At 49.1% G+C, this 27286-nt stretch overlaps 4 protein-coding genes across 4 annotated transcripts; 3 read left to right on the top strand and 1 right to left on the bottom strand.

Moving 5' to 3' along the window:
• Positions 1-13: 13 nt before the first annotated feature.
• Positions 14-4122, top strand: LOC125550527 (zinc finger BED domain-containing protein RICESLEEPER 2-like). Its single transcript, XM_048713551.1, has 2 exons — positions 14-136; positions 1552-4122. Exon 2 carries the CDS (start codon positions 1585-1587, stop codon positions 3913-3915), a length of 2331 nt encoding a protein of 776 aa, XP_048569508.1. The 5' UTR covers positions 14-136; positions 1552-1584; the 3' UTR covers positions 3916-4122.
• Positions 4123-7010: 2888 nt separating this feature from the next.
• LOC125553487 (STS14 protein-like) lies at positions 7011-8295 on the top strand. Its single transcript, XM_048717261.1, has one exon. It carries the CDS (start codon positions 7315-7317, stop codon positions 7870-7872), a length of 558 nt encoding a protein of 185 aa, XP_048573218.1. The 5' UTR covers positions 7011-7314; the 3' UTR covers positions 7873-8295.
• A 13587-nt stretch (positions 8296-21882) lies between these two features.
• Positions 21883-24065, bottom strand: LOC125553488 (L-type lectin-domain containing receptor kinase IX.1-like). Its single transcript, XM_048717262.1, has one exon. The coding sequence runs from the start codon at positions 24062-24064 to the stop codon at positions 21935-21937; it is 2130 nt and encodes a 709-aa protein (XP_048573219.1). The 5' UTR covers position 24065; the 3' UTR covers positions 21883-21934.
• Positions 24066-24881: 816 nt separating this feature from the next.
• On the top strand, positions 24882-25800 carry LOC125554575 (proline-rich receptor-like protein kinase PERK2). The gene is made up of 3 exons (XM_048718094.1): positions 24882-24954; positions 25101-25642; positions 25754-25800. Exons 1-3 carry the CDS (start codon positions 24882-24884, stop codon positions 25775-25777), a joined length of 639 nt encoding a protein of 212 aa, XP_048574051.1. The 3' UTR covers positions 25778-25800.
• The last annotated feature ends 1486 nt before the right edge of the window (positions 25801-27286 follow it).

Here is a 27286-nt window from a genome sequence, read left to right on the forward strand (position 1 = left end):
CGTGGCCGCCCCCCCGCCCCCCGAAGAAAAAAGCGGATCTAGGGTTTGCTCGGCCTTCGTTCTTCTTGGGCCGAGCCCCAATCCCGCACCGCCCGCCTCGAGTTGGATCTCCGCCCGCCGGCCCCCCTCCGCCTCCGTAAGCCCCCCAAACTCTAAACAGCCTCCTCCTCCTCCTCCGCGCCTCTCCAGGCAGGCCTCCTCCCCATCCATCCATGCCCGCGCCGCTCGCGGCCTCGCGGATTGGATTCGATTGCATGTATAGATCTTGTTCCGTTCGCTTTTCGGGCCGTGCGCTCGGCCGTATGAATCTGCTGCGGAGCAGTATGCGCTTCGTTCGAGAATTGGCTGCGTGTGTTCGTATGGAGGTTTAGATTCAGATGGTTGCCGCGGGTGCTGAAATGGCCGCATGCGGGCTATGCCGTCGTTTTGTTTTTCTTTAGTTTGTCTCGTGCGGAGCTAATGGCGGGGGTTTCGCCGGTCCAAATTATGAGTAGTGCCTCTGTTCTTTTGTCTAGGAGGATGATTCATTCTCGTTGCCGTACCAAGCAGCTGCTACTCAGTCATATTTTGCATAGGGGTTGGTTTAGTCATGCGAGATGTGGCCGAATTTAGGCCTTGTTTGGCTGCAAACATGACGACTGTCGCAGCCGTTTGCAACAGATGATAATGTTCAGTTGTTCACACCAGGGGTAGAGGAGCAGGTGAAGTGACCACAGTCACTAATGTTAACATGTTTATAGCTGTAAATGTATTCTGTAATTTTATCGACCCCTAGAAGCCGTAATTCTGTGGAATGCAGTGGCACTTATCCCTGGAGATGTGATAGTTCTGTGAACAGAACATTCTTGATTGCCATTTGCATAGCCAATGCTTTGATGTTTTGGTTGTTTACACGAGCCTAGCTAGGTTCCATCCATTAGGTTGCTGTATATCAGCCCTTTGGTGCTGCACCTACTTATTGCTCAACAGTTCTGGCTATGGCTATGGCCTTTTTAGCTTGTTCCCAGCAATAACATGTATTCGCGTTTGTATATAAGAAGCTACTTAGGGTGGTGTTCCTTTTTTACAACGTATGTGCTGGTGTCTCTGAATTTCCCAATCAGGGCCTTCGTCCTATAACTTTAATCTTGTTTTATGTTATGATTGTTTAGCGAATTGAATGGCCTACTTCCATGATTTTCCTGGCTTTCTACAGCTCCACTCTTCTATTGATTTCTTTCATCAAGTTATATTTGATACATGTATAATATTGCGAGCATCTATCCTGATGTGGACAATATACTTCAATTATTTACTGTTGGACATTTTACTTTTCAAGAGATCACAGTTCCTTGCATTGGCAAACTTGCCATCTTCCAGAAAATCTGCTCTACTTGAAATCTCAAACATAAAAATTTGCAGTAGTGATTTTTAGATTTCTTCTGGATAATGTACATTATCAAAGTGAAATTATGCAAGATTTCTCAGCCTTATTCCAACTTTCCAAGTGTTCTGATTTAACTACATTAGATCTGACATGATTTTATTTGATCAATTGTTCCAAATTGACAGGCTTTTGGGTTCCATCAGATAATCTTTCATAGGATGGGCGAACCAAATGGCAATGAAAATGCTATGGTGCATGAGAGTGAAATGGTTGTTGATGATGAGATGATCCATGGCAATGAAATGGTTCACAGTGGCGAGATGATCCATGAGCATGATATGGTTCAAGGGAATGAGATGGTTCATGGTGACGAGATGGTGGAAGGGAGTGGGATGGTCCATGATGATGAGATGATCCATGGTAATGAGATGATTCAAGTTAGTGACATGATCCATGGTCATGAGATGGTTCAAGTGAATGACATGGTCAATGGTGATGAGATGGCCCATGGTCACGAATTGGTCAGTGCTGAGGTGACCCCACCAACCATATCAAGACGCCGGAGAAAGAAGTCATTAGTATGGGAGCACTTTACTATTGAACCTGTTCCTGGGGAGAGGGGATGCCAACGTGCATGCTGCAACCTATGCAAGGCAACCTTTGCATACAGTTCTGGCACAAAGATAGCAGGTACTAGCCATCTCAAGAGGCACATCACGCTTGGCTCTTGCCCTATGATAAAAAGCCAAGAGAGGAAGCTGGCAATGAGTTCAATTGGAGGAGTGACTGACAACGATGGTGAGGGTACCGTAGAACGTCCTTCTAAGAGGCGTTACAGATATACTGGCTTTGCAAATGCTACATTTGATCAAGACCGTAGCAGCTCACATCTGGCGAAGCTTATCATTTTGCATGACTACCCACTTCATGTTGTTCAACAGCCAGCCTTCACTGCTTTTACTGATAGCCTGCAGCCTCGTTTCAGGGTTGCGGATGTTGAAACAATGGAGGCAGAGGTGTATGGTGTTTACCAGAAAGAGAAAAACAACCTAATGCAAGCATTGAACACTATGCCTGGAAGGATTAGCCTCACCATAGGATTGTGGACAACTAGTCAGACTCTTGGCTATGTTTCTATAGCTGGGCAGTTCATTGACACGGATTGGAAAGTGCATCGAAGAATGCTTAACTTCATGATGGTGTCTTCTCCTCATTCGGAGAATGCACTTGGTGAAGCTATTAGCTCAAGCCTTACCGACTGGAACATGAAGGACAAGCTATTCACCGTCACATTGGATAATGATTGCTCATCACATGATATCTACAGTGCAAATCTGAGAGATCATCTCTCCAATAAGAACAACCTGATGCTTAAGGGCCAGCTGTTTGTTGTGAGGTGCTATGCCAATATCCTCAATGCAGTTGCACATGATGTCATTGCTTCAATCCATGGTGTGATCTACAGTATCCGTGAAAGTATAAAGTTCATAAAAGCTTCTTCTGCCCGTGAGCAGAGGTTTGCTGAGATTGCTCTGCAGCTGGAGATTCCCAGCACTAAGACCCTGTGCCTTGATGTTACAACACAGTGGAATACCACTTACCTTATGCTGCTTGCTGCCTTGGATTATAGGCAGGCATTCACCACATTGGAGACATGTGATGATAACTACAACGAGTCACCTTCTGCAGAAGACTGGAAGAAGTTGGAAGCTGCCTGCAATTATTTGAAATTTCTGTATGATTCTGCACATAGCATCATGGCTGCGGCAAATCCAACTTCTAACTTATTTTTCCATGAGGCGTGGAAACTTCAGCTGGAACTGTCAAATGCCATAACCCATGAAGATCCAGTTTTCAGTAGCATCGCCAAAGAAATGCATGAGAGGTTTGACAAGTACTGGAAGGATTGCAACCTTGTTCTAGCCATTGGTGTTGTCATGGACCCTCGTTTCAAGATGAAACTTGTTGAATTCAGTTATTCTAAAATCTATGGTGTGGAGGCAGCAAAGTACGTTAAGGTGGTGGATGATGCTCTTCATGACCTTTACAAGGATTATGTTGCACAGCCCCTGCCCCTGACGCCAGCCTATGGCGCACCAGGGGAAGTTAATAAGAATGGGCCTGCCCATGCGAATAACAACACAGTAACTCCACCTTCTACTGGGGATGGACTTCTTGACTTTGACATGTATCTTTCAGAGATAGCAATAAGTCAGCCCTCCAAGTCCGAGCTGGAGCAGTACCTGGAAGAAGCCCTGACGCCTCGCATCCAAGACTTTGAAATCGTGGACTGGTGGAAGCTCAACACCCTGAAGTTTCCAACACTGGCGAAGATGGCCCGTGATATCTTGGCCATCCCCATGTCCATGGTGAGCAGCGGCTGCTCCATATTTGCCGCGGCAACAACAGGAAGCCGGATGCTCGATGACTACAGAAGCTCGCTGCGCCCTGAAATCGTGGAGGCACTTTTCTGCTCCAAAGACTGGCTTCAGTATTCTCCGCCGCCTCCTGCAGAAGCTCAGGGTTCTGTAGCGGTGAAGATGGAGTGATATTGGTCCCTTAGTCCTTAGATGGTAGCCTTCAGAAGAAGGCTACTTAGTTTGTGCCTAGTGCTCTCGATCATAGAATGTTACTGATAATGTTCGAGCTATCCGTTAGATGTAATGAGTACTCTTGATTATTCTTGTCGAATTCAAGATTCTGAGCCCGTGACATACTTGCAGGGTGAGGTTGTCGGCAGTGATATACTGTTTGCATGTTGTCCCGTGTGATCGTGGTCTGTTGGCTCGTGCTCGTCGTCTGTTTTGGTTGGCTTGATTTTGTACGTTTGCTTCTGTCCTGATTGTGCATCCAACCTCAACCTGGTGCTGATGTAGTGACGGCTGGTTTCAATGCTATTTGCATGGTCGTCTCTTGAGATCTCATGTGGTAATTTTACGCTCCCATTTTGTTCTTCCGGTCTAAAATGCCTTGTAATTCACGCGTGGGCCGGTGTCTGGGCTTTTCTGAGGGAAGAAAGGTACATTGCTGAGCACACCGTTTTAAGCTATAGCAGCAGTGATCTGAACTCTCGGTGAATCACTTATTATTCGTAGATGACAGCCTGTTGTTCTTCAAGGCTAATGCTACGGGTGCAGAAGAGATCAACCAATTGTTGAAACATTACTGTGCAGCAACGGGGCAGAGGGTTAATTACAGCAAATCCTCCATCTTTTTCAGTAAAGGGGTTCCGGAAAATATTCGAGCAGATATCAAAGAGTTGCTTCATGTGCCTAATGAAACACTGAATGCAAAATACTTGGGGATGCCATCCGACGTTGGCTCTTCCAGAAATGGTGCCTTTAAGTTTCTCAAAGACCGTCTATGGAGTAAAATCCAGGGCTGGATTGAGAAGTCCTTGTCCACCGCAGGGAAAGAGGTACTTGTCAAATCTGTCGCTCAAGCGGTGCCAGTTTTTTCAATGTCATGTTTCAAACTTCCAAGGAGACTCTGCGAACACTTGAATATGTTGATAAGGAAGTTTTGGTGAGGCTCTAAAGATGGCCGTAGGAAGCCTCATTGGGTTTCATGAAAGGACATGACGCAACTCAAATCTTCTGGGGGTTGGGGTTCAAAGATTTTGAATTATTCAACCTAGCAATGCTTGCAAAGCAGGGTTGGCGAATTCTCCAACAGCCTGACTCTCTGAGTGCTCAAATCTTGAAGGGGGTTTATTTCCCTAACTCATCCATCCTACATGCTCAAGTCGGCTCTCATACTAGTCAGATTTGGAGATCTATAATGGAGGGGGTGGAGGTTTTGAAACTAGGGCTCATCAAGAGGATCGGCAATGGTGAATCTACATATGTGTGGACGGAGAACTGGATTCCAAGGAACGAGATGTTGCGCCCCTATGGCTGCAGGGTACAGAACCCCATGAGGCTAGCGTCTCAATATATCGATCAAACTTCTGCGACTTGGGATAAGCAACGAGTTCAGCAAACTTTTTTGCCTATGGATGCTGCGGTGATCCTGACTATACCCATCGGTACAAGGAATTAATTTTGATGACTACTGGGCATGGAATTTTGAAAGAAATGGCATATTCTCTGTACGCTCGGCTTACAGAATGTTGGTGGCGACACGACAACGGAGAGAAGCATGGCTGGATGGCACTTCCGCAACGTCTAGTTCGAACATGGAAGAGAAATCATGGAAGACGCTTTGGAAGATTCAAGTCCCAGCCAAGGTGAGGATGTTTTTATGGCGTTTGTCGAAGCAGTCACTCCCTACAGAAGATGTACGTGCGCATCGGCACATGTCTAATACGAGCTCATGCGGAATGTGTGGTTCGCCGGATTCTTGGAGACACTCGCTACTGGAGTGCTCGATGGCGAGATGTGTTTGGGCTCTTGATAACAGTGATCTGGTGAGCAGAATGATCACTGTCACGGAGCCGAGGGCGAAGCATTGGCTGTTCGGAATGATGGAGTCACTGTCTCACTCAGAGTTTGTTCGGCTCTCCGTAACACTATGGGCGATCTGGTCTTCTCGCAGAAAATTCATTCATGAAGGCGTGTCCCAGAGTCCGCATTCTACCCATGTGTTTATCCATCGTTTTATTGACGAGATCACCATGCTACAGAACAAACCGGCTGAAGTGCAGAATCCCCCCCAAGGAATTAGGCAGTCACATGCAAGGCCTAGTCCCCCCCCCCCTGCAGGGTACGCAAAGATCCATGTCGACGGTGCTGTTTTTAGTAACAGAGGCGGTTCTGCGGCTGCAGTGTGTCGAGATGATGCAGGGAACTATCTTGGAAGCTCGTCGCTGGTGATTGAAGGCCAAACCGATCCGGCGACGCTCGAAGCAATCGCGTGCAGGGAGGCGCTGGCCTTGGCGGAAGATCTGCTGCTCCATGACTTCATCATATCATCGGATTGCAAGCAGGTGGTAGAGGATATTAACAGAGGAAATCAGGGGCGATATGGCTCAGTCATCACAGAAATTAGACTTAGACTCTTGAATTTTGATTGTAATTTTATTTTTGAAGGCCGAGCCACTAATGGCGAAGCACATAGTTTAGCTAAGCACTCTCTTTCTCTCGGTCTGGGACGCCATACTTGGTTGTTAAGTTCCCATGATCCGAATTGTATCCCACTACATATGGATTATCATCAATAAAACTTAGTTTTATCCTTAAAAAAGAAGAAGCAGTGATCCGAACTCCCCCTACAAAAAACAAAAGCACTGATCTGTACTAAGTAGACAGCAGCACGGTCTAGCAAGTTGCCTAATCGAATAACCTCACTATTTTCTGCATGCATCTTCACAGTGCCCGCCGAATCGTCCTCGATGAGAATCACTTGGTCTTGGATCTATCCGCGCCTCTTCGTGACTACTGCGTATCTGTTTCCCCGACGTGCACAATCCCCATTGCTGGCCCCAACAGCTCAGCTCAGGTCACGCAGCCGATCGCCGCGCCCCTCACGCGCTCGGCACCGACCCGGTTGCGTTGCGTCCGTCCAAGCCTGGGGACGCCGTGCTGATCTGGATCTCGACACGGGAAAAACCGCATCAGATGCCGCGCGGGGCACTGACACGCACCCACAGGTGACGGACCCAACAACCCCCCGGATCTCGCCAGGTTCCCCGCTCCTCCCTCCACTTGCGGGCCGCGGGGCGGGATCGAGCCGGGACGGCGCACGCCATGCACCCGTACACGGGCTGTGGCGTCGCGTCGAGCCCCCAACATCAACGAGTGTACAAGTGAGCCATCGCCGACGCACCAGCGAACCAGCGGCTGCCGCGTAGCCATCGCTCGCCGCTGCCGGCTCCCGCTGAGCTTCTTAACTCGCTAGCTGACAACCCCTCGCGCGCACACTCCACTGTCCACTCGCTCGCTCACGCTCAGTGCTCTCACTTCACTGCCCACTGCTCGCCATTACTGGGCTCACCCACCCCAGATCTCATGGCTCCCCAGCGCCGCCACCACGCGGCGTGCCTCCTCGTCCTCCTCGCGCTGTGCGCCCCGCCGGCCCACGGCGGCCGCGCGCTGCCGGCCAGGGTCAGCAAGGCGCAGGCGGCGGCGGCGGCGGCCAACGCGACGGCGACGGCGGACGAGTTCCTGGCGCCGCACAACAAGGCGCGCGCGGCGGTCGGCGTGGCCGCGCTGCGGTGGAGCGCGGACCTGACGGCGGCGGCGGCGTGGACCGCGTCCCAGCAGCAGAAGCAGAAGAACTGCGCGTTCGCGGACATGGGCGCCAGCCCCTACGGCGCGAACCAGGGGTGGGCGAGCTACCGCGCGCGCCCGGCCGAGGTGGTGGCCTCCTGGGTGGCGCAGGGCAAGTACTACACCCACGCCAACAACTCCTGCGCCGCCGGCCAGCAGTGCGGCACCTACACGCAGGTGGTCTGGCGCCGCACCGCCGAGGTCGGCTGCGCGCAGGCCAGCTGCGCCTCCGGCGCCACGCTCACGCTCTGCCTCTACAACCCGCACGGCAACGTCAAGGGCGAGAGCCCCTACTAGCGGGCGGCCGGCGTGTCGGGCTGGTGGCGGCGCCTCTTGCGTTGGGGACGTCGCCGCCGGCGCCGGAGCATCGATCGTCGTTAGAGTTACAAGTACGATCTACCAGCTTCGTGTCTCTGGTTCAATTAAGGATGATTTGTGTTGCGAACTTGTGGTGCCTAGAATAACTACTGCTTAGATATAAGAAACTCATGCGGTGGCGTGCCTAGCATATTGTGTGGAAAATGAACTTGTCATGTTCTCGGCGAGTCCCGACTTCCGAGGGTGAACTTGTTATCGGACAAGAAAATTGTTCTCGGTGGGTTGGATTCATGGCATCTAGGCATGGCAGTCACCAGACTCACCACATTTGTTTGCACTTGGAGACGTGCATTTTTAATGAATATGCAGACATGAACTAAGTTGAAAATAGTACTCCCTTCACAAATATAAGATGTTCTAACTTTTTTTTCTAGACCAGATGTATATAAATGTATTTTAGTGTTTTTTATGAGGACACATTTTAGTGTATTTGTTCACTCATTTCAATCCGTATGTAGTTTAAATTGAAATATCCAAAACATTTTAGGGAGTACTATTCTCATGTAAAGTCTCCTTCCCTTTCTCGTCTCGACTTATCATCTTAGGTAATTTTTTGGACGAGGACAGGCCAAAATTTTGGGATTAGTAACAGCACTAGTTGGGGAGTTGGCATCTAATCTGGTCTTGTTCTGAAAGATTTGTGATATCAAACACCAAATTGTTTGGTCACGTCAGTCCTCACATAGATAATATCCCATTGGGATGGATTGACATCGGTCTTAGAGCATCTCCAACATATGCTCAATAATTAATTTCTAATGGCAAATGATTAGCATCAGCCGGCTAATCTCCTGTAGCGTTCCGCCGCTCGTGCAGCCGCCAGATCCAAGTTTCATCGGACGGGTGCACAATGTACATCTTAGTGCAAAATGCCTTATTCGTGACATCATATGACTCAGTCCACGCACGACGCGTGCCTCTACCACCTTAACAAATTTTCTGCAACACTATCTGTGTTGCAAAAGTCCTTTCGCAACAACACCAATATTTTAAAAAATTTAAGATGGAAAAATATTCCGCAACATCATTTGTGTTACAGAAGTCATTCCACAACAACACGCATGTTGCAAAAAGTTAAGACGAAAACAAAAAGGCTTCCTTCATTTCTTTTCCAGTGTTGTTATGTTTCTATTTTTATTTTTTTTTCTTTCCCATTTCTTCTTTTTTGAATGACTTTTTAAATACATGAATAATTTTAAAAGTATCTATTTCTTATAAATATTTTTTCTTCTAAGATTACATGTTTTATAAGAATAGAAAACTTTTAATATTACACGGATATTTATGTAATTTCTCTTGCACATAACTATAGTAGCACATTCGTTGGCTATGCGCAGTTGGATGTTCATCATCGTTGTGAAACTCTTTTTTCAAAATTATTCAATATAATTGGTTTCTCATTTTGTAGGTTATACTTTTATTTGTATTTCTAGTTTCCATCCTTTTCACGCATTTGTTTTTTTCGTTTTTGTAATGCACACATGTACCATCTGCATGCAATTCACATGAGCTTTTTGTGCCTAAGACATTTTTTTAATTTTACACGTCGGGTTGCAAGTGTGGGCAGTTGCATGTCTGTCACTAGAGACGCAATTGTAAGTGTTGCCAACTACCCAGGGCCGGCCGTGTGCGTGTGTGTGTGTATATATATATATTGTTACTATTCATCACTCAGGGTGCAGAATAAGTTATTCTTCACCCGAGGTAATCTTACGATCATTTCATAATTAAATTACATTTTGAATTCAAATAGTTACATTCCTATTGATTCACTACGTAAAATTTGACATAAGAAAATAAAAATATATGTCATAAGACAAGAAATTTTGCAGTTTATGTGTATTTTAGACTATGTTTTTATGTTTGTAATTTTACATAACATAAAATATTTTTTACGGCGATTATATATTTTCTTACGGTCTTTTTTTGCGTCGGAAATAAGACAAAACTTACGGAACGTAAAATTACGGTGCATTGATGGTAAAATAGAGGGGGGGTGAAGAATAACTATTCCTCACCCAGGGTGACGAATAGCGCGACCCTATATATATAAAACTTGCAACCACATCTTTACTCTGAGATTTGATGACTATAATAATTGTTGGATAATGCCATATTATGGCAGAAATATTAAAGGATAGCAAAATGAAACCAACATGACATGATAACCTCAAATAAGGACCATATTTGAAGAACCATTCAGTGTTCGAATTTTTGGATCACTTTCTCTTTTTTGTCTCCTATTTTCAGCACCCGACAAATGTTTTTTAGGCAACATGGCATGTTGATGTCCTAAAATTATGAAAAAAAAGGATACAAAGAATTAGAAATTTATACATCGGATGATTGGAACCCTAGACATGTACGCAGAATGACAAAAAAATAGGGTGGTTGAATACGTACTGTGAAAGATTGAATTAGAAAATTATACACTAAAATTACTCCATGTACACTGAAATTAGAGGACGAATCATGGATGAATAATTGATAGTTGAATACTTACTAAAGAATAAAATAAAAAAAATACTAAAGTTGGGGTTTGGCGGTGGATCAGGACTGCCGCGCGGATGGACGGACTGCCGCCCAGCGCGCGCAGCAGCGACAACCAGCGGCGGCCGAGGCGCCGAGCGACAGGCCGACAGTCGAGGAGGGGACGAACAACGAAGATGAACCGACGAGCAACAAAGGCACGAGCTAATTAGCGAAACGATGACTCGATGAGATCTTGGATTGATTTGTTTCACACAAGCGAAAGGAGCGGCTGTTGCGCCGTGCCTTAGTCTTGCGTGATGCACTGACGTTTCGCTAATCGCTACTCTAGCTCCATCCGATGGGCCTTTTTTTCTTATCTATTTTCTGCTGGGCTATATACTATGCATGTATACTTCATCATGGGACCCCCTGGACCATCGCCCCTCCGGCCATACCCCAGGACCGGCCCTGCAACTACCGCAACTTCATGTTTTACAAGTAACTGCAAGTATCGCCAACTATTGCCGCCTTGCCCTTCCATCGACCTCCCCCACTGTCGTGCTGACCGCCACCCCAACCATCCCTCTAAGCCGCACCACCAGTGAACAACTCCGATGACCCCCTGCACGCGCACCCCTAAGAGATACAGTAATGAGGATGATGCTTAATGAAGCTGTTGCTCCCTCCAAAAATAGATAATGAGGATGTTGCTCCCCCGGCAAGGTCGGCCTCCCCATGTCGAGTTCCTGATGACTAGGAAAGTGATTGATGCAATGAAAATTTTCAGGTACCTTAAAATAGCAAAATCGGGATTCTAAAGACTACTAGCATCAACTGGATTGAGGTTTTGTGCATTAACGGACATGTGTATTGCAATGCACGTGCACGATGAGTTCAGTGAGAGTAACCGGGAATAACAAGGGCAAAAGAAGAACCATTCATTATTTTAAATTAGGAGTATATTACTCCCTCCGATCCAAGTTTTTTTAAAGTTAACTGCATGTATCATTAATCACAAATTAGATGAATACAAGCACGCGCGCGGAATCAACCAGAAAGGGTCAAAAAACAACACGTGTTCACAGAACTTTGCAGAAGAAACTCAGGTAATCCTGCAATTGCCATTGCCGCCGCTAACTGTCGTCGCACTCGGAGGAAAGCCATAGCCCAGAAAAGCGTTGTGAGTCAGTGAAGAAGCCCGCCGTCGGCAAGGCCTTTGTCGCTGTGGTGCGTCGACCAGGGATCATCCCCACCCTCCTCGAGTCCAGAAGCCACCTGTCGGTGTCAAAACCGGCGGATCTCGGGTAGGGGGTCTCGAACTGTGCGTCTAGGCCGGATGGTAACAAGAGACAAGGAACACGAAGTTTTACCCAGGTTCGGGCCCTCTTGATGGAGGTAAAACCCTACGTCCTGCTTGATTAATATTGATGATATGGGTGTTACAAGAGTAGATCTACCACGAGATCAGAGAGGCTAAACCCTAGAAGCTAGCCTATGTTATGATTGTATGTTGTCCTACGGACTAAAACCCTTCGGTTTATATAGAAACCGGAGAGGGTTAGGGTTACACAAGGTCGGTTACAAAGGAGGAGATATCCATATACGTATTGCCTAGCTTGCCTTCCACGCTAAGTAGAGTCCCATCCGGACACGAGACGAAGTCTTCAATCTTGTATCTTCATAGTCTAACAGTCCGGCCAATGGAGATAGTTCGGCTATCCGGAGACCCCCTAATCCAGGACTCCCTCAGTAGCCCGCGAACCAGGCTTCAATGACGAGGAGTCCGGCACGCAGTGTTATCTTCGGCATTGCAGGGCGGGTTCCTCTCCAAATTCTGTGTACCTGTTGAAATAATGTCCGGTTTCTTGTGACGGTTTGTACTCCTTGGCTTCTGCATCCAATAATGGCCACTTTTCACGTGTCGAGCGAATGTGAAGAGCCAGGGTGTTTTCACATTTACCCATAGCTATGTAAATGAGCCGCCTATTTAAAAAGACGAGGATTCAGATCCAAATCACATCATCCTCCCTTGCCGAGTCTTCATCGGAGCGCACCCGACAGAGATCCATTCCACCATGGCCGGTCAACGCAGCTCCTCCTCTCGCACCCCCAGTTCCAAGCCTGGAGATTGGGAGAGATGTTCCATCCCGCACAGCAAATTGGTGATGCTTCAGTCCAAGGGATTTCTTCCCCCAGCATACCTGGTCCCGGTTCGAGCCGGGCTTGCCACCTATAATGGAGGAGAGCAAGCGGAGAGCCGTACCAATCCCTCTAAGGGAGAGCGGGTATGCCTTGTCCCTTATCTGGTAAGGGGGCTCGGATTTCCAATTCATCCGTTTCTCCGGGGGCTTCTGGAGTTCTATGGCCTCCAGCTACACAACCTCACGTCTGCCTCCCTGCTGCATATCGCGGGATTCGTAGCCCTTTGCGAGTTATTTTTGGGCTGTGAGGCTCATTTCGCTTTATGGAAGAAGCTGTTCTGCCTTGTTCCCTGTTCTAAAAAGGGATCAATATATCAAGTGGGCGGAGCTGAAGTGTGGCGTATTGCCGGGACCGGATACTTGTCCGGGACTCCGAAGAAGACGTCCGAAGACTGGCCTTCAGAATGATTTTATATAGAAGATGTCCCCCTTCCGGACCCTATTCGGATCGGCCTTCCTGAGTTCGACAACGCCCCTTTGAAGAAGCGTCGGAGCTGGCGCCCTCGGAGCTCCCTAGAGGAAGACGACAGGGACATTCTTTATCTGATGAGCCGAATAAGTTCTTTAGCTCGATCCGGATTGACCATGATCGAGGTCATGGCTATATGCATTATGCGGGGGGTGCAGCCGCTACAGTATAGAGGCCACCCCATGTGGGATTTCAACGGGGAGGATGACGCCACCCGCCACGGCCGCAAAGGGCCGGGATCGGCTGCTGATCTAATAAAGATCTTGTCCACTTTGTACAAGGGAAAAGAGGAGGAATTCCATCATGTCAACCCGCAGGGCGGATTCTCCATGTACAATCCTCCGAGCTGGGTAAGCAGAGACTTTTTCTCGCCCATCCGTTTCGTATTCCCGTAGTTTAAGTATTCATTCTAGCGATTTCATCGCAGGAGCTGCGCCAAGCAGTAAAGGAGATAAACAACCCTCCTCCACAGCCCAAGGACCCTGGACGGTCCCTTGACCCGGCCTCTCAGGAGGATCCAGACATATCCGTGGAGCTGATTGACGGGGTATTTTACCAAGGGAGTAATGACAATACCTTGGTAGCCATTACGGCTGATTACCTTGGGCTAGTTCCAGCCTCACAGGTGACTGAGACCGAAGTCTCAGTACTTAAAAAGGGATCCGTCCTTGTGCTCCTTTTTTTATTGCCGTATAACAGCCGTGTTTTGCAGGGGAGGTCCTCGGGGCAGAAGGCCGAGCCCGTGGCAACTAGCCAACAAGGGGCCGCTAGGCCAGGCAGGCTGAAAAGATCCGTAGTCTAGATTGAGGCACCGGCGCAGCGGTATGGCGCGCCGTCTTTATTACAAGACATTATTTACAAAGGCATACTAACGCCCACGCCTTCTTTTCAGGAAAAAGAGCACTCGCCGGACTATACCCGGAGAGGCTACCAATATCGCCTCCACAAGCCAGGCTCCAAGGCCGGACTCAGAGGTGGGAACGAGTACAAGGCATGCGCCGGGTGCTCCTCCGACAGAGGATACGGATAGACTGTCCGCCACCCATTCTGAGGTGGAAAGTGCCATGAACCACAGGCGTCGCCAGACTGTTCTTCGTGATGCTTGTTTCTCCCCAGAGGCATTGGATGCCTTTAACTCGGGAGACGCGCACTTCCGTGCCGCTCAAAATGGTCTAGCCAGAGCCACGGAACAGTATGTAAAAGACATACGGGTGAGAAAATTTGATGATTATATATATTAGTAGCCCCTGAGACTTGAAACAGTTAGGTTAACTGATTTAAGGATCATTTGTTATGTAGGTTCTTACAGAAAAGAATACTCAACTGTCCCAGGAGCTGGAAGAGTGCAAAGCCCAACTTCAGGCTGCACTGGCCGCAGCAGGGGAGCCCAAAGAGACCCCCTATGGTAACATATCCGTCAAATGATAAGTATCCTATTAGAATGCGGCTTTATATGCAGATCTGACGATAAAATTGCAAATGACGTTGGAGTGTATCCGGATAAGCAACAGCTCATACGCCAGCTGAAGGCTGGTGAGAGCGTGCTTGCAAGGGTGAGGCAGGAGAAGAATGATCTCCAAGATGCCAACACCAAGCTGGGCGTGGAACTAAAAGATGTTCGTGCCCAACTGTCGGACTCTGTTAAGGAGAATCGACGGCTTCGACGCGGCATATTTAGTAAGTGCTTGAACGAACTTTGAAAAAGAGTTCGGCGAGGAAGCTGGCTGACAGAGTTATGTCTGTAGGTATGTTAATAGGTCGTCCTGCCGAGGAGATGCCTAGTTCAACGGATGATCTTCTTCCCAAGCTCGCACAGTTGCACGAACGAGTTCGGCAGGTGATGCAAGGCGTTGCCCAGGCCTTGTGGTCGTCCGTCTCCATACCCGAAGGCCTTGGAGAGCTTGCTGAAAAGCTGAAGGGAGCACAGCGGCACTTCCGATTATGGAAGATATCGGCCTGCCGTCAGGGCGCCAGGGAAGCTTGGGCGATGGTGAAGACACGGTACACGAAGGCTGACCCGAACCACATGGCCGAAGTCGGACCTGTGGGGCCTGATGGCAAGGAGATCCCTGTGAATTTAGTGTACGACCAAGTAGAATTGGCTGCAAAGTATTCCCAACAGGACTGTAGACTAGACAGCCTATTGGATGGCATTGAAGAGGAATTCAACCAGTCAAATTGACTATGTAATTGTAAAGTGACATAAATGATGCCTTCTAGCCGGATTGTAGATCTTTTGTCGTGGCGGACCTTTTCGCTTCAACCTCGGGACCCGACAGTCCGGAGTGTATCCGAATACCCTCTCGGTTATATAAAAACCGGGGCATGCGTGGAGACCAGGCGTAGGGGTCATTAGTGCTTTATCAGACAAGTGCCCAACTAGTTATGTTATATTACATGGATAGTAAGAAACATCTTCCAGAGAGAATAGTTCCGTTAAGGGTTCCTTTCCCTAGGTAGGCATGCCCTAAAGTGCATGTCCGGACTGCGACAAGAAGCGCAGTGAAAACGTCTGGGGGCAAATATGGATAATAAATAAAAGTCATCTTTTGTTCACCGACCGAATATTCTCTTAAGAATGCTAACTTTAGGCTTCACCTAGTCTGAGGTACATGTCTGGCTGACCCGGCGGTAACAATCGCAGAGGTGCTCCCCTTATGCCCTAGCCGAATTAACGGGAACGTAGGGCATAAATACAAGAGCCAGGCAACCCAGCTTGACCAAAACTTAAGTCATATCGATGCATATAATGGTGAAAAAAGGTACATGTGAAAGTATAACACATGTGTTGGGCGTGGGGCCCAGGTAAATAATTTAAGCTTCTGTGAGAGAAGCCCCCAGGTATGAAGAGTGCGGCTAGCGCATCTGTGATGTATGAGTGAGGCACAAGGTGACCCTTGAAGTCCTAGGGAAATAAAAAGAAAGAAAGGAAAACAAGACGGATGATGCATATGCAGAAAATGGACGAAGGGAGGGGACTAACATAAAGTCCGGAGCTAAGCGTAGAATCTTCGAAGCTTGGCTGCGTTCCATGGGTTCGGCTTGAGTCGACTGGTCGATGCATCCCGCAGTCGGTACGCTCCATCGGTCAGGACTTCGTCGATAATGAAGGGACCTTCCCATTTGGGCTCGGGCTTGTTCTTTTTCTTATCCGGCAGCCGTAGAACTAGTTCGTCAACGTTATAAGTTTTAGCCCATACTTCTCTGCTTTGGTATCTGCGAGCCTGTTGCTGGTAAAATGCGGAACGGGCTTTGGCTACGTCGCGCTCTTCCTCCAATGTATCCAGACCGTCTTGCCGATCGAGCTCGGCTTCTCTTTCTTCGTACATGCGCACTCGAGGTGAGTCATGAATTAAGTCACAGGGCAGGACCGCCTCTGCGCCATACACCATAAAAAATGGTGTATATCCGGTACTACGATTCGGCGTGGTATGCAGTCCCCAGAGTACGGAGTCGAGCTCCTCTACCCAGTGCGTATCGGACTCCATTAAGGAGCGCACTAATCGGGGTTTAATGCCGCTCATTATAAGACCATTTGCTCGTTCGACTTGGCCGTTAGTTTTTGGGTGATAGACTGAAGCGTAATCGAGCTTGATGCCCATTTTGCTGCACCAGAGTTTTACCTCGTTGGCCGTGAAGTTCGTGCCGTTATCAGTGATGATGCTATGGGGGACGCCGTAACGGTGTACGACCCTGGATATGAAATCTATCACCGGTCCGGATTCAGCTGTTTTTACCGGTTTAGCCTCTATCCATTTGGTGAATTTATCCACCATGACCAGTAAGTATTTTTTTCTTGTGGGTCCCCCCTTTAAGGGGTCCGACCATGTCAAGCCCCCAGACCGCGAAGGGTCATGTAATGGGGATCGTTTGAAGGGCGATGGGTGGCATGTGGCTTTGATTTGCAAAGAGCTGGCAATCGGTGCAATGTTGGACCAAGTCCTGTGCATCTGCCCAGGCCGTTGGCCAATAAAATCCTGTGCGGAAGGCCTTGCTTACAAGAGCCCGGGCTGCGGCGTGATGGCCGCCGAATCTGGCGTGAATTTCTGCCAAAAGATTCCGCCATTCCTCTTCGGAGATGCACCTTTGAAGGACTCCGGTAGCACTTTTTTTGTACAATTCTCCCTCGTGGATCCTGTAGGCTTTGGATCGCCGCACTATGCATCGTGCCTCATTTTGGTCCTCCGGAAGTTCCTGTCTAATTAGGTAGGCCAGGAATGGTTCTGTCCACGGGGCAATGATGGCCATTATTTCGTGGGCTGATTGTGTTATTTCGGTGGCGGAGCCTCCGATTGTGTCAGAGAGTTCGATATCGGGTATTTTGGCTGGGTCCGGACTGTTGTTACTGGTGTCCCCTTCCCATGCTACGGATGGCTTGAAAAGCCTTTCCAGGAAAATGTTGGGAGGGACCGCATCGCGTTTTGCGCCAATGCGGGGTGAGGATATCCGCCGCCTGATTGTTTTCCCGAACCACATGGTGAAATTCGAGCCCCTTGAACCGGGCTGACATTTTTAGGACGGCATTGCGATAAGCGGCCATTTTTGGATCCTTGGCATCAAAGTCTCCATTTATTTGGGATATTGCAAGGTTTGAATCCCCGCGCACCTCTAGGCGTTGAATGCCCATGGATACTGCTATCCGGAGACCATGTAGAAGGGCCTCATATTCGGCTGCATTGTTGGAGTCCGTATACATTATCTGCAGTACGTATTGAATGGTGTCTCCTGTTGGGGACGTCAAAACGACGCCAGCCCCCAGACCAGCCAACATTTTGGAGCCGTCGAAGTGCATGATCCAGTTTGAATATGTGTCGTACTCTTTAGGGAGTTCGGCTTCTGTCCATTCAGCGACGAAGTCAGCCAAAACTTGCGATTTAATAGCTCACCGTGGCTTGTAAGTTATGTCAAACGGGAGGAGCTCAATGGCCCATTTGGCAATCCGACCCGTCGCGTCGCGGTTGTTTATAATATCGTTAAGTGGTACTTCCGAGGCTACCATTATCGAACACTCTTGAAAATAGTGTCGCAGCTTCCGGGATGCCATAAATACCGCGTACGCTATCTTTTGATAATGCGGGTACCGTGATTTGCATGGAGTAAGGATAGTGGACACGTAGTAAACCGGCTTTTGAATGGGAAATTTGTGTCCGTCCACTTCTCGCTCGACGACAAGCACTGCGCTTACTACTTAATGAGTTGCCGCAATGTATAATAACATTGGTTCGCCAATGTTTGGCGCGGCCAGGACTAGGTTTGTTGCCAATATGGCTTTTATTTCGTTGAGTCCGGCCGTGGCGGCGTCCGTCCACTCGAAGTGTTCGGTGCGCCGGAGGAGGCGATAAAGGGGTAATGCTTTTTCTCCCAAGCGGGAGATAAAGCGACTTAGAGCCGCTACACATCCAGTTAGTTTTGTATTTGTTTGAGGTCTGTTGGGGTAGCCAATTGTGACAACGCTCGGATTTTGGCCAGATTAGCTTCAATACCTCTACTGGTGACAGTGAATCCCAGGAGCTTTCCTGCTGGTACGCCGAAGACGTATTTTTCCGGATTGAGCTTGATGTCATATGTTCGGAGGTTGTCGAATGTGAGCCTCAAGTCGTCTACTAGAGTTTTGACATGCTTGGTTTTAACGACCATGTCATCCACGTATGCCTCCACTATTTTGCCGATCTGGTTTGCTAGGCATGTCTGAATCATGCGCTGATATGTTGCACCGGCGTTTTTTAGCCCGAAGGGCATTGTGTTGAAGCAGAATGGGCCGTATGGTGTGATGAATGCCATTGCGGCTTGGTCTGGCTCTGCCATTTTGATTTGGTGGTAGCCGGAGTATGCGTCGAGGAAACACAATGAATCGTGTCCTGCGGTAGCATCGATGATTTGATCGATCGGGGGAGGGGGAAGGGATCCTTTGGGCAGGCCTTATTAAGGTCCTTAAAATCGACGCACAAGCGCCAGGATTTGTCCTTCTTTGGTACCATCATCAGGTTTGCTAGCCAGTCCGGATGTTTTATGTCTCTGATGAATACGGCCTCCAATAGCTTGGCTAGTTCCTCTCCCATGGCTTGTCTTTTAGGCTCGGAGAAACGTCGAAGAGCCTGCTTGACTGGCTTGAATCCTTTTAGGATATTTAGGCTGTGTTCAGCCAGCCTGCGTGGGATTCCTGGCATGTCTGAAGGGTGCCAGGAAAAAATGTCCCAGTTCTCGCGTAGGAACTGTCGCAGTGCGGCGTCGACATAAGGGTGTAATTGTGCCTCGATGGAAGCTGTTTTTGTAGGGTCCGTTGGATGGATTTGGAATTTGACTATTTCGTCCGCCGGCTTAAAGGAGGTGGACTTGGATCTTTTATCGAGTATCACGTCGTCCTTGTTCACCGTGGAGCGCAGCGCAATTAGTTCTTCGGCCGCTAGGGCTTCGAATAGTGCCTCAAGGGCCAGTGCAGCTGTCTTATTTTCGGCGCGGAATGCTATGTCCGGATCACTAGCAAGAGTGATGATTCCGTTGGGTCCGGGCATTTTGAGCTTCATGTACCCGTAATGAGGTATGGCTTGGAAGATTGTAAACGCCTCCCGCCCTAACAGAGCGTGGTATCCGCTGCTGAACGGGGCCACTTGGAATGTAATTTTTTCGGACCTGTAATTATCCGGCGTGCCGAATACCACGTCTAGTGTGATTTTTCCAGCGCAACGTGCTTCCCGACTGGGGATGATTCCTCTAAAGGTTGTGCTGCTTTGCTTAATGCGGCTCCAGTCTATTTCCATTTTTTGAAGAGTTTCCTCATAGATGAGGTTTAATCCGTTGCCGCCGTCCATGAGTACCTTGGTGAGTCGAAAGCCGTCCACGATTGGACTGAGGACCAGTGCGGCTGGTACTCGGGCTGTTCGGAATTTAGGTTCATCACTGGCATTGAAGGTAATAGCCGTGTCGCTCCAAGGATTTGTTTCTGCTATGTGGTAGATTTCGGACATGCTGCGGAGTGTTCGCTTCCGTCTATTATTTGACGCGAAGGTCTCAAAGACCGTTAAGACCGTATTGTTGTCTTCGGGGTGGTGCTCTGTGGTTTTTGGGAGGAGTAGATCCTCACCACTTTTGGCCACCTGCCGGAGTATCCAGCATGCTCGAAGGCTGTGCGTTGGTATCACATCCGCTGTACTATGAATTTTGCAGGGTCCGTTGAGCCATCCCTCCAGTACGGTTCCTTGCCCCGTAGAGGGCTTTTGCTTTTTGGTAGTTAACCCAGGTGTATTGTGATAATGCACCCTTTTATTTCGGACTGGATTTGTGTTCAGGGCCGGATTATCCCAAAATTTTATTTCGGTTTTCCAGGCGCTTTCCATCGCAGAGTACTTTCGCACTATGGACACCAAGTCGGCAAAGCGTGTAATTTCGCAACAACTTATGACATTGAGGATTCCTTTGTCCGTGCAATTATTGCAGAAGAATGAAATTGCGTCTTCCTCGCGGCAGTCCTTTATCCTGTTCTTGACTAGGAGGAATCTGGCCCAGTAATGGTGTATTGTTTTTTCGGGCTCTTGCCTAATTTGGGATAGATCGCGTATATTTGGGTGGGTGGGTGTAATTGAATCCGAATCCTCACCCGATTTGAGGCTCAGTGGCCAAGGAGTTTCCAAACTCGAAAGCTTGGATTTTTTGACGTTTTCCGGTAAATCTAGCCCGCTGCCTGATTTTGGGTTCAGGCTTTGAGTGACATCCTCCCCTCCATGGGTATCCGGCTTGGCGGGATCGGGAATCCGGACGTAGCTAGTCCTTAAGATGGATGAAGGGTTGCCGCATTGTTCTTCCACCACTGCAACATGATGGGTGACCTGGGGAGAGTTAATTTCTCTCAGATCGGGTTGAGGCCCAATCTGATCGTAGTCTGTGGCGACTCCCAGGGCGGCGATGCGATCCAAGAGCTCGTTCAGGGAAGAGAGCTTCACTGGATCTAACTGCTCGGCGAGTTCCGAGTTGACGTGAAGATTGCTTTCGATGACCCGAGAAGTCATCGTCGGCGCAGCGGCCGAACATGCGGTCATAAGAAAACCACCTAACTGGAGAGTTTGGCCGATAGTCAGAGCTCCCTCAGCGATAGTGCCGTCTTTAAAGACGGGACGAGACATCCTTCCTGGTGGCGACGGCACAACGGAACTCTCAATGAAAGCACCAATGTCGGTGTCAAAACCAGCGGATCTCGGGTAGGGGGTCCCGAATTGTGCGTCTAGGCCGGATGGTAACAGGAGATAAAGGACACGAAGTTTTACCCAGGTTCGGGTCCTCTTGATGAAGGTAAAATCCTACGTCCTGTTTGATTAATATTGATGATATGGGTGTTACAAGAGTAGATTTACCACGAGATCAGAGAGGCTAAACCCTAGAAGCTAGTCTATGGTATGATTGTATGTTGTGCTACGGACCAAAACCCTTCGGTTTATATAGACATCGGAGAGGGCTAGGGTTACACAAGGTCGGTTACAAAGGAGGAGATATCCATATACGTATTGCCTAACTTGCCTTCCAAGTCAAGTAGAGTCCCATTCAGACACGAAACAAAGTCTTCAATCTTGTATCTTCATAGTCTAATAGTCCGGCTATCCGAAGACCCCTAATTCAGGACTTTCTCATCACCCCCTTCAGTCACCGGAGGAGGCAGGGACCAGCGGCGTTGCCCGAAGGAACGAAGGAGGCAGTTGTGTTCGCCTCTCTCAAGCGGTTAGGAGCGAAGCGGCTGTGGTGTGTTTGATTGACGTGTTTGTTCGTCCCTCCGATCGAAGTTGTACTAGAGATGCGACCATTAATTTGGACAGGAGGGAGTACATTTTTTGTCGACAGGGAAAAGAGCGAACTACCTACCGCTCAGCAAACGCACCGACTGTTTGGACCCAACGGGGGGAATGCTCGAGGTGGTAGACAGCGTCTGGTAGTCGTCGGCGGCCGGAGGCTGGCGGCCGTAATCGTGAGAGCTCATCCCGTGCTTTGCCTTCGACGCGTCCTCCGCGACATGCTTCTCAGTCGGATCGTAAGGCTGCACGTACATGGCCACGGGCATCCGAGGGGGCAGCGCCGGCACCCTGGCGGCCATCCCCGAGCGCAGCACCTCGACTGCTTCCCTGATGCTCGGCCGCGCCCTGGCGTCGGGGTGCGCGCACCACAGCCCGATCACCAGCACGAGCTCCACCTCCCGAGCGTCAAACTCTCCGCACAGCGCCTCGTCGGCCGCGTCCAGCACCGCGCCTCGACCATACATTCCCCATGCCCACTCCACCAGCCGGAAGATCCTCGTGTCGCCCGGCGGCGGCGGCGCCATGAGCCGCCTGCCGGTGGCCACCTCCACGAGCACGACGCCGAAGCTGTACACGTCGGACTCGCTGCTCGCCTTCCCGGTGGCGATGCACTCCGGGTCGAGGTATCCGGGCGTGCCGGCCACGGCGGTCATGGTCTGCAGGCCCACGCCGTGGTCGATGAGCCGTGCGAGGCCGAAGTCGCCTAGCTTGGCGCCAAAGGATTCGTCGAGCATAATGTTGCTCGGCTTTATGTCGCCGTGGACGACGCACTGGCCCCACTCCTCGTGCAGGTACAGCACGGCGGCGCCAAGCCCGAGGATGATTCTGTACCTCGCCGGCCATGGCAGCACCGCCGTTGCGCCGTAGAGGTTCCGGTCGAGGCTTCCGTTGGGCACGAGCTCGTAGACGAGGAGGAGCTTCTTGCGGCCGTCGCACCAGCCTATGAGTTGCACTAGGTTGCGGTGCCGCAGCCGGCTGATGACGGTGACCTCCGCCGTGTACTCTCGCTTCCCCTGCGCCGAGCCACCCCTGGAGAACACCTTGATGGCGACGTCGAGCTCATCGACGCGACCGCGGTACACCGACCCGGACGCGCCCTGCCCGAGCTTTGTCTCCTCACAGAAGTTTCTCGTCGCTGCCGTCAGCTTGCTCAGCTGGAACGGCCGTGGTCCCGAGCCTGACTCGAGGTCCTTGTCGATCGCCCACGGGTCCTCGTCGTCGCCGTCATCGTCGTCGTCGTCGGCGGCATACTGCTCCTGGCGTCTCGACCGCCACAACAGCACCCCTACGGCCATGCTTAGCAGGAGAGCCAGCACCGTTGCCACGGTGACACCGGCCACGAGCCGCACAGCAGTGCGCCGCGGTTGTGATTTGTGAGATGAATTCGCAACCAGCGGCAGCGAAGAGCTGAAAGACCAGGACAGCACGTAGTGCAGCGCGACCCGCTCTGAGTTCGTCGCCGCTGAAAAGCCGACGATGACCTTCTCCGGCAGGAAGCTTCGCAGGTCAACATTGATGCTGAGATCATGGGTCGCGCCGTCGCTGCTGCCGTTGTGCAGCATGACCTCGAGCTGGCCCGTGCCGCTGTTGTAGTCGATCCGCGCGGACATGACCCGGCCGACGAAGCTGTCGTTCGGCAAGGTGGTGTAGCTGCCGAACGAGCTGATGTTGTTAAGATCGACTCCGATGTGACGGTCGCTGGGGTCCCACTCGTCCCTGAACGTGTCGAACTCCACGGCGACAACATGGTCACCCCCGGTGGCGCCAGGACTGAAGAGGCCGAGGTAGCCGCCGTAGGACTCCGCGGGTAGGCTAGACGGGACGTCGACTTGGGAGGTGAGGAAGAAGGCCATGCCATGGCCAACCGGCTGCCCCGGCACGGCGTCCATGCCGAAGGAGAAGATGGTGGTGAAGCTGGCCGTCTCGCCGGTGGCAGCGTCCCAGAGTTGCACCGGCTCGGGGTACACCAGGCGGCCGATGTTGTTGGTGTAGTTATTGACGCTTATGCTGGTGAGGTCGGCCCTGTGATCGCTGATGTTGCAGTCATCCCCGAGCGCGCCGAAATCGACCTTGTTGGTCGTGTTGATGGAGTCGTACCGGAAGCTGAGGGAATCGGCATGGTAGAGAAAGAGAGAGAGGAAGAAGACACGCTGAGTAGTAGCGCATTTCAGGGAGCACGGGAGCTGAGCCATTGCAAATTAATGGTGCTCGATCTCGTGCCAAGTTATGCAAAGGGAATTTAACACCATGCATGCTTATGTAGGTAGCACTCCCTCCCTCCCTCTGATTTCTTTTTTAGTTTGCGTGTTAGATTTATCTAAGGTCAAACTTTGCAAAGTTTAATCAAATTTACATTAGAAAATCAGAAATAATAAATCCCGAACATTCGGATTTTGTCATGGCAAATCGAAACGTTTTTTATCGCAACTTTGGTTGATGTGAGTATGGCAAGTTTAGTTGGCAGGTATGACAATTTATGTAAAAAGAAGTAAAATAAGGACAAAATTGTAATGCTTAACAACTAAACTTGCCATCCTCGTGTTAGCATAAAAATGTTTAATTTGCCATGGGCGAATCCCGAACATTCGGGGCTTATCGGGGTCCTGTAAAATATATCAACATCTACAATACCTGATAAATATAATATAAAAGTATATTCCATGATGAATATAATGATATTAATGTTGTATTTTGAATGTCAATAATTTTTTTATAAAATTGCCCAAACTTTGAACAGTTTGACCGGAAAAATCTAATAAACGGAGTAAAAAGCAAAAGGAGTTGTAACAACATAGAACGTATACATGGTGAAAATATATTCTATAAAAAATAATTATTTTGTGGGGATGTTGACATTTTATTCTATAAATTTACTCATTTTTTTTTAAAAATAACATAAGACAAATCTAAAACGTCAATTAATTTGGAGCGAAGCGAACTAACCTGTGCCATAAAAAAAATAGTCGACGCATATATTCTGAAGGGTTTGTCTGGGACACATCTAGCCCGATGTCCACTATGTTTGTGGTCTATTTTTTGTGTCAGTTGTTTTTATTCATTGTTGTTGCGTTATTTGTGGAAGGTTAGATGTGACATTCTTAAAAAACATCTAAATGTGAATCTTTCTCTGCTAATAAAGCAGCTAGCGCTTCTGGTCATACGTCGTTGATGTTTTTGCAAAAAAGTCCCTGTAGTTTTTGCTATTCAACCCGCAATCCTCACAATAAGTCAACCTGAACCGGTACGTACGTGAGAAAAGAAAAAAAAAACCATCCGCACGCACGACCGTGCCTCCCGATCCCATCTCAACCTGGAGCCCGCCGCCGCCTCCTCTCACGTCCCGCCCCGCCTCACCGTGCGCCGCCGGCCGCCGCCGGCCGCCGCCGCGCGCCGCCGCCGTCGCCTACCTCGCCGGTGCGCCTACCCCTACCTCAGGTGCCCCCACACCCGCGACCTTCCCCTGTCGGTTACCCGCGGCCTTCCGCCGCCAGCGACGCTCGACGCCGCGGCCGTTGGTGGATCCGCCGGGTCTCCTCCATGCTGCTTCCACCTCGACAATGGTTTCTCCAACCACGCCGGCTTCGCCACTAGCCACTCCTTCCCCCACCAACATGCCGCCCTCCAAGTGGACCCCCTTCTCCGGTAAGATCCCCTCCCAGAGCAGGACGGCGAGTACGGCCCAGCCCCACCCGCGCACGCTGCCGCCCCATCCGTCGTGGCGCCACCTTCCCCCTTCTCATGTAGAGCAGGCGACAAGTCCATCCGTCATGGTACTGCCTCACCCATCCCCTGTAGAGCAGGCAACAGCAGAGCTCCTAGCCAAATAGTTCATGAATTCTTTTGTGTGAGATCAATTTTATTGATTGTTTCAAATGTAGCAGAAAGAGACCATTACATGGATATGAATGGAGGTAATTTTATAATGCAAGATTAGAGATGGAATTTACTTTGCATAGTCTGTCACAAGATAAAGGAGGCAGTGGATGGGAGTGATACAACCGGAGCTGTTGCAGTACTGGCAGGTTACAGAAAGCATGTAAGAAAAAAGTTCTTTCCTTTCTCTAATTGACTTTGCATTATCCAAAATGATTAGCTGATGACATGAGGGAGAGGGGGATAGACCCCTTTGGCTACTGCACTAAGGTTATGCCTACAAATGTGCTACTCATATTCCACTTTTAGATGACAAGCAGCTTCAGAATTCAGATCCTTTTGATTTGCATTTCAGATCATCTTGCTCCAACTTGGTAGTAAACGACCATTTTTGGTATTCACATATAGCAGTTCTTTGGTTCTTCCATTTGTACATGGCCTTTCAATTTTCCCATCTGCTAACAGAAGAAAAAGGCAGATAGTTTGTACACTTGTTTATTCACCTAGATGTTCTACATCAAGAAAAGAGCATGATAAACACCATGTGTTGGTAGTCTTTCTATTTGTCCTTAGCTATTTGCATTCTACTTATGTTAGCTCAGCTAGGTCTTGATCGTAACAAACACTTGCAAATATATGTCTCTTGTGTACATAAATATGTGCTCTAGAAGACAATGGGGATAGTGATCACAGTAATTTAATCTGCCATTTATTGTATAATATTTCTATTCAGAAGAAGAGATAGTTATATGCTTTACTGCAGTTTTAATATCTGATGAGTTGAGAAAAAAATTATTAGTCTTCCTTTATAGAGGTATGTTGCCTTGCTGAGGCTGCTCTGCTTTTGCTATATTTGCTGCTCTTGGCTATACTATTGTTCCGTATATATAGAATCGGAGAAGAGAGCAGCAGCCTATTACTACTGATTTTGTTCAAGCTGCTACTTGCTTACTGTTACACATCTACACAGGCAAGGCTGCTGCTTGCTGATTGCAATCCATTCACGATATGTAGATATGTATGCTTCTGCTAGGTACTTGCGAACAGGGAGACAACGAATGGACGCTTCAGTGGTAGCCGGCCGGTGGCCACGCATTGGCAGCCACCGCTTAGATACATAACTCCAGCCAGCTATGGTGAGCAGACTTTGATCTTGATATGTTAGTCCGAGTGGATAAACATTACTAGATGTTCAATGTGATGTGACTTTATTGGTTGGACGTCGATTAGCATATAAGTAGGACATAGCCACATATGATATTTTTTCCAGTTGCCATATGATGGAAATCAGTAGCTTGATTTGCTGTTCAACAAACGTTCATGGTATGTGTGTGTGCGTGCTTTTGCCGATTCTCAAGAAAATGCTCGCTTTTTGGATGTGGTTCTTAGTTGTGGGCACTCGTCTTGCATGAAACGCTCCATGAAATCCACTCCAAAAAGTTAGATGGAGTAATTTTTAAGGTGGATTTCGAGAAAGCGTACGATAAGGTCAAATGGCCATTCCTCCAACAGTCATTGCGTATGAAAGGATTCGATGAAGC

This window comes from Triticum urartu, chromosome 4 (assembly GCF_003073215.2).
Source record: "Triticum urartu cultivar G1812 chromosome 4, Tu2.1, whole genome shotgun sequence".
NCBI lineage: Eukaryota > Viridiplantae > Streptophyta > Magnoliopsida > Poales > Poaceae > Triticum > Triticum urartu.

Excerpts from the sequence above, each read along its gene's own strand:
- LOC125550527 (XM_048713551.1), top strand. The coding sequence starts at position 1,585 with ATGGGCGAACCAAATGGCAATGAAAATGCTATGGTGCATGAGAGTGAA.
- LOC125553487 (XM_048717261.1), top strand. The coding sequence starts at position 7,315 with ATGGCTCCCCAGCGCCGCCACCACGCGGCGTGCCTCCTCGTCCTCCTC.
- LOC125553488 (XM_048717262.1), bottom strand. The coding sequence starts at position 24,064 with ATGGCTCAGCTCCCGTGCTCCCTGAAATGCGCTACTACTCAGCGTGTC.
- LOC125554575 (XM_048718094.1), top strand. The coding sequence starts at position 24,882 with ATGTCCACTATGTTTGTGGTCTATTTTTTGTGTCAGTTGTTTTTATTC. Across the intron at positions 24,955-25,100 it reads TGTTGCGTTATTTGTGGAAG|TCAACCTGAACCGGTACGTA; the intron begins GTTAGATGTGAC and ends CCTCACAATAAG. Across the intron at positions 25,643-25,753 it reads CGACAAGTCCATCCGTCATG|AAAGAGACCATTACATGGAT; the intron begins GTACTGCCTCAC and ends CAAATGTAGCAG.